Raw genomic sequence first — 6,784 nt, 5'->3', positions numbered from 1 at the left:
TGCCTGGCATGTCCAGCACACTGCAATGGGGCCTTGGGGCACCAGCTCTGCCTCAAGCCCTGGCCGCTGCTCCCTCTCTGCTGCAGGGCTGGAGGCATGGCCGACTGCCACTGCCTTCTTCTCCCAGGGCCTCCAAGGCTCTTCAGAGGGGTCTCTCTGCTCCCTCTGCTGGGTCAGCTCACCCCAACTCTTCTTAGCCCTCCTGCATCGTTCCCTGGAGTCACCGTCAGTAACTCCCACACGCCGCCAGTTTGGCTGCTGCTTTTATCCCCTCTGACAGTCCCTCCCTGGCTTGCAAGCCAGCCAATCAGGGCTCAGGGTGGCTGGACCCCCCACTCCAGCCATCCCCCTTCCATGTGAATGAAGGGACTGAAAACCCCTTCTTTCAACTGGCTTCTCCTTTTCCACAGGGCAGGACTCCCCTGCTCCACCCTTGGGGTCACTCAGGGTTCACTGGCACTGTTTCTAGCCCAGGGTAAGTATCTTAAGCCAATCTGGTGAGCCCACATTGGCAGTCTGTTACAGAGGTTTGCAGCACCACAAACCACATGTGCCTGCACGTCTGGATCTGGCCTTAGTGACCAGGCCCAGCGGAAAATGGAATACAGCAAAAATTTTTACAGTAGAAACTTTGTTTTATTTTCGACTGTACAATATTAATTCATCAGGACCTAGCCTGGCTGCTTAATCCCATCATATCCAATTGCTGTGACACTGTTACAATTTAGACTCCTCTAATGTTCTTCTGACAAGAGAAGTTTTTTCCCACATGAAGGAAATAGTACACACAGACACAAAACCGTATGCAACCCAAAAGATACTTGTGATCTGCATCAGAAGTGCATTAGGTTTTAAAAAATATTGGTGGTGGGAATGTTGCTTTGTTTCTCACATCCCATCATCCTTCTTTTGCTGGTAATAGATGGAATTGTTTCAAAATGATCAAGGTCATAAATAGCAACTCCCGTATATGCTGTGGAAGTGGAAAGGTAAGTGGCAGAGATACAAACACTCTGCAACAGTCTAGACACTTGAATAGAGAAGTATGACAAGCTGTGTAGAATAGTAACCACTAGCACCTGATTAAGGCACAAGCTGATAACCAAGATTTCTTTCCATCCAAAGAAACCACATATCTAATAATATAATAAGTCATGCTCTGCTGATGTATGGATGAGTCAGGATAAGTTCAGTGCACAGGACAAAATATAGCAGATTGCTCCTTTCCTTAAGTGTGACTCTGGATTCTAACTGCCCTAATAAAAACTGAGGGTGTCTATACACGTGCTCTGGGATGGAAGGGGGTGGGGTGGGGTGGAGTGGGGTTCAATGAGCTTTGGGTAAAGCACCCTCACTGCCATTTTGAAATGCAGGGATGCTGAAAACACGTGATGTGGACACTGCTGGAGTGCACTAATTAGCACGCTCCAGCAGAAGTCCGTAATGTGTGTAGGTGCCCTGACTTCCCCAAACTATTAGACCACTGACTCAGAACCCCTTCTTAAATAGAACCTCTTGAGTAAAGTGTATAGCCTTTACAAGTCTGACAAATTAATATGGGTTAGCATGATGATTATTCTGCACTTATTTTAATCAACTGACAAGCACCTGAGCCTATGGAGAGACAAAGGTAGTCTAAATTGAAATAACCCTTCATAACTCTTCACCACAGTTTAATGTCACGTTGACAAAAAAAGGATAGCATCTGAAAACTGCTATCATGTCACACCCACTACTTATGATGGGCTCCAGACAGGGTACCATGTTTCCCATCATCAGGCAGAAATAGGATCTGTTACAGGATCATCTCAGGATAGCTTTGCTGATAGTTAGATTATGGTTAGTCCATGGCTGTCAGCTGCTGGCAGATTTATTTTGAGTTATGCAACTGCAGTCAGCCGGGACGCAGGCTCTAAGGGATTCTAAGATGATCTACTGCCCTCCCCTTTCCCTGGCAGCTTTGAGAGAGAGTAAATGCTTGTCAGAGTGAAGACAAGTAGGACTAAATGCTGTGGAGAGGCACTCTTCTGCAAGCCTGATTCAATGCACAAGCATTTTTGGGGTAGATTCTGGACCTGAAATAGCAGACTTAACTCTTCCCCTACTTCTTCTCTACTCATATATCCAGGAAACAGGAGGCTGTGGGGAGATGTGGGAAGAATACCTCATTTTGCTTCGGGCCTGAGCTCTGAGTTTCATTGTGGGTGAACTGGAACACTTAGACTCTCTGTATATCGACATGCTAAACAACTGAAATGTTACTAACAGCCATACTGTGCACGTGGGATTGGGGTGGCAGATTACAAGGGACAGACTGTTACTTAGTGATGACCTTGTTCACAAACAGTACTTTCCAATCACTTTTAAGTGCTTTTCTACATGAAGTTGCAAGAACCCATCCCACTCCTTTACTCACTGAAAGAGATGGGTTGCCCTCGTCCTCCACAGTGACAACAAGCCGATAGAATTCCTGTCGCTCCCGGTCTGGAGGAGAAGGGCGGGTGGCAATCTCGCCAGTAATTCGGTCCATGCGGAAAGTCAGATCTTCATTCCCCTGGGTGATGTAGTAGGAAAGGACGCTGTTGAGCCCAATATCTCTGTCAGTTGCTCTAACCTGAACCACTGAGGTGCCTCCACCAACATTCTGCGAATGCACAGAAGAGAACAGAAAGAAAGAAAAATCAGCATCTGACAATTTCATTATAAATCTCCAGTTCACCCAGGTCTCCAACTCTACCCTGGGTTAAACCTCAGCAAACAAAGAGTCAGTGAGCTTGTCTACAAGAGGTGTTTATTGCAGAGCTAACTAATTAGCTCCACAGTAAATGTCTCAACATCTACATGTGCACCTCTCTTAAGGTGCAGGAAAGTAATAAACTTCACAGCAGGGTAGTACTTGTATTTAAACGTGTAGACACTGAGTCAGCTGGCTGGGGCACAAGGGTGCTTCAGTGTGGGGGCTGCCTGCTAGTTAGCTTTGTGCTGAAACACCCTTATATGCTATCCAGCCCCTCTGCAGCACAGTAAGCCTGGTCAGAGCAGCTCCAGGCTGACCCCTGTGATCCACTGTCAGCCAGAGCTGCTCTGACTGGGCTCCAACTGCTGCAAATGAAACAACAAATGATGCCATAGGCAGTCAGCTCTGGAGTTAATTTCTCCTGAGCACATGTTCAAATGGCACACCCAGGAGCAAAAAAAATCTGGAGCAATCAGCTCTGGAGTTTATTTATGTGCACTAATTGCACATGAAGCTGCACCCAGTGTGTGAGAAATTTGAAAATGTCCTTACAATTTTTTCAAGAGAAGTAATGCTTAAAATTTTCAGGCACTCTGCATTAATGTCCGTGTTGTCTACACATGCCCTTAGGTGCCAAAATAACTGTCTCAGAGATTGAAGCCCTTTGCCACTAGAGTAGAAGCAGTATAGATGAGGGAACAAACCACCTCAGGTGACTCTGTCAACGAGCATCAGTTTTGACTTTGAACGATCCTCTCTGTTAGTTCAATTACTGGTTCAATCCAGGCTTCCAGATAAAACACCTCAACAAAGGTGAAAGTTACTGGAGTGCTAACTAGAATTATGTTTTTACTAATGCAGACAGCTTTCCATTAAGAAGGAAGCCAAGATTGCCAAATCCTTTCAGTTTGGCCCATCTGTCAGCTAGAAACAACCTTCTGCCAGCACCAGCTCTGCTTAGATTTAAACCAATGCCCTGGTAGTGAAAGGCCTCACGTTGCTACATTCTCTTGTCTCTTTTTGTGACTCAGTAGCTAACAAATAACATCTAACAATGACATTCTTCAGTGTCATTCCATATCACGAGTCATTTAAAAAAATCACACCAGAAAGCCTAAAGGATATGCCACTGCCCGGGAGGACCCTGTCCGTAATGCAGAATGGCCTTCATTTTCTGAAATAGTGCTGAAAGTACTTTGTTTTGGACCACACTTGCACATGGGCAGATAATGAGAAGTTCAGCTCGTCTGTTGGAATGACGCAGCCATGATAGTCTAGGAATGATGCCATAGGCAAGGATTTTTGTGGCTGATATATTTTACTGGACTAACTGCACAGTTGGGAAAAAGTTGGACAATCTTATGAAGGCAAACCAGTCTTTGATAGGTCTGAGAGAATAGGCAGGCACAGCAATGATTAGAAATGGTATGTAGGGCTGCAAAATCAGAGAACAGATTCCCAGGGGTAGCAGACCAAAAATTAGCAGAATGAAAGAAGCATGATTAATGGGAGAGCAAACCTATCAAAAGAGAAGAGGGTGATTATCATCTGTAGTGTGAAGGACGAAGTTCAGGAATCAGGTAGAATACAGCATACCATGAAGTCGGTATCAGTGTTCAGCTCATGGTTCGTAATGTCCAGCCAGCTTATGAATTTTTGTTTCCAAACTTCCCTTGAGCATGAGGATAGTAAGATCAGAAAGGAAGTATTTGTTCTGTGAAAAATGTATTCTTATTGGCATTTGTGCGTCTCTCTCCTTTACATTTTTTCTGTGAGAGCTCATTTTGGTCTGTAGTTTCTGTCTACTTGCATCCACATAGTTACCAACAGGGCATGTGGTGTATTGGATCAGTTTATCGCATTTTGGGAATGGCAATGAAATTATATCATCCAATAAAAGGTATCACCCACAACAATTTTTACTTGGGTAAGGAGGCAAGCAAAAGTGCAACAAGAAGGTTTTGGGCAGCAGAGGTGGCAAGGGCAGTGGAAGGCCAGGCTGGTAGAGACAGCTTTGTTCTCTGCACCCTCCAATTATTCCAGCTGGGATTCATGCCCTAGGAGCCCATCCACAATTATGCTATTGGCAGTAGGTAACGTTTCTAGTGGAGCTCTGGCCTTACAAGATGCAAATCTGAGCAGCTGATTTTGCAAGGCCTGATGTACAAATAATTAGTGCTAACTTGGACATTTTTAATTTAACTTCATTTTGTTGTATTTTGTTTTCTTTTATCAGAAAAGCCTGGTCCAAAATCAACAAAATTAAAAAAAGGTAAATTTCAATAAAATGTCCCCAAAGAAAATGTGCTGGGAAATTATTTCTTTGAAATTTTGGAAAAATGCAGATTTTTTTCTTTGGTACCTGAAATTTCATTTTCACTTTTATTTGTTGTGGGTTTTTTTGTTTTCATTTTAATATTACTAGCAGCTACCTTGTACTGGAGGAAATTGGATCAAAGTATCTTCTGGTTACAATGAAAGAGTTTGATACTTTGGTACAAAGTACTTCATATTAGCATTATCACTGACTGACATACCATGAAATAATGGAAAATAATTAATATAAACACAAAACCCCAATAATATAGATAAAATCTCAATGGGGAGGAGGAAAGAAGGGATTCCATTTAGTAGGAAATTTCAGAATGTCAACATTTCCTATGTAACCAAAAAACTGGGTTTAGATCAGCTTATCAAGTGATTAAAATGCAACTAAAATAGAAAATTCAAATATACTGATATGTTTAATACACAGCTACAAATCACGTATATCATGCACTTGCAACTAAGTCTCACAGATTATTACTTGTAATTCACTTTTCATAATCACATTAAAATATTCTAACAGGACTTAAGCTGTCAGGAAATAAATTGTCTTTTTCATACTTGGTCATGTTTTATTGCTTAATTATCTATTTCTTTCCTAAGAATCTGTTTCCTAAAACTGATTCATGTTCTGGACAGGGTATTCTCTTGAATTACATTTAATTTTCTGGAACTTTCATCACTCTATTAAGGTTACTATTTTTCCCATCAGTTGTATATTGTATTTAATGGGCACGTTTAAAATTTGTTCCAAGAATTTTTTTGCAAATTACATCTACCGTTTCACTAACAGAAGTCAGGGAATGGTGCATTGTTTCTGGGATAAGAGATGTGAATATTAGTGGGGACATGGGCATGGTGTACTCCACCTCCCACTGTGCCCTTCTTCCTCACCTACTTCAGGGGTGGTCAACCTGTGCCATACATACTAGGCCTGTGCAAAGCAGCTAATAATCACTTTGGATTTGGATTCAGTTAATTCAGGGGACAGTGATTCGATTTGGTGATTTGAAGCACTGTCCCAAATTGATTCTCCAAATCTCCGACTCACCCAGGCCAGGCCCATCCCCATCCCCATCCCCTGCCCACTCTTCCAGCCCTGGCAATGGCTGCCCCACCTGCCTCAGCTCTCGGCATTTTGAAAAAAAAAAAAGCCCTGGCTCACCGGGTGCTGCCGGGCATGGGACAATCCCCACTGCCCCCCTACTGTCCCATGCTGCATGGGGGGCTCTGCACAAGCTCCCCGACCCCACTGCTCCCCCAGTCCTCCCCACTGCCCATGGCTGCCCTGCCCACCCCAGCTCCGGCCCTTTAAGAAAAACAAACAAAAAAATGAGAAAAACCCCTTGACTCACCATTGGGGAGGGGGCCAGGGGTGGCAATCCCCGCTGCCCTGCACCACATGGAGGGCTTTTCCATGAGCCCTCCAAAGCCCCGAGGCCACTGCAGAAGCCGCAAGTCCCAAGGCTTTTCTTGGGGTTTTTTCCCCCTAAAGGGCCAGAGCTGAGCTGGGCAGGGCAGCCATGGGGGGAGAGGGGCTAATGCAGAGCCCCCCATGCACTCAAAAAACTGAGTGGGGTTTTTTTTTTTCAAAGCATCGGGAGCACCAGGGTGGGCAGGGCAGCCATGTGGGGGGCTGGGGGAGCGGGCGGGGGTTGGAGGGCTGAGGGAGCATGCAGAGTAATGGGGGCTGGCAGGGGTGCCCCCATGGTCCCCTCCCCC

The 6,784-nt window shown here is 44.7% G+C and overlaps 1 protein-coding gene across 1 annotated transcript in view; it reads right to left on the bottom strand.

Annotated features, from left to right (window-relative positions):
• CDH23 (cadherin related 23) overlaps nucleotides 1–6,784 on the bottom strand; it is a 626,459-nt gene that overhangs the window by 105,710 nt on the left and 513,965 nt on the right. The window contains exon 36 of the mRNA XM_019507822.1: nucleotides 2,417–2,644. Within this exon, the coding sequence (XP_019363367.1) occupies nucleotides 2,417–2,644 (228 nt within the window). The remainder of the gene's footprint in view (nucleotides 1–2,416; nucleotides 2,645–6,784) is intronic.

The sequence above is a fragment of the Gavialis gangeticus genome, unplaced genomic scaffold, assembly GCF_001723915.1.
Source record: "Gavialis gangeticus isolate Ggan-Ray unplaced genomic scaffold, GavGan_comp1, whole genome shotgun sequence".
Classification (NCBI taxonomy): Eukaryota; Metazoa; Chordata; order Crocodylia; family Gavialidae; genus Gavialis; species Gavialis gangeticus.
The sequence above is the reverse complement of the archived record's forward strand: the minus strand, read 5'-3'. Positions and strand labels throughout refer to the sequence as shown.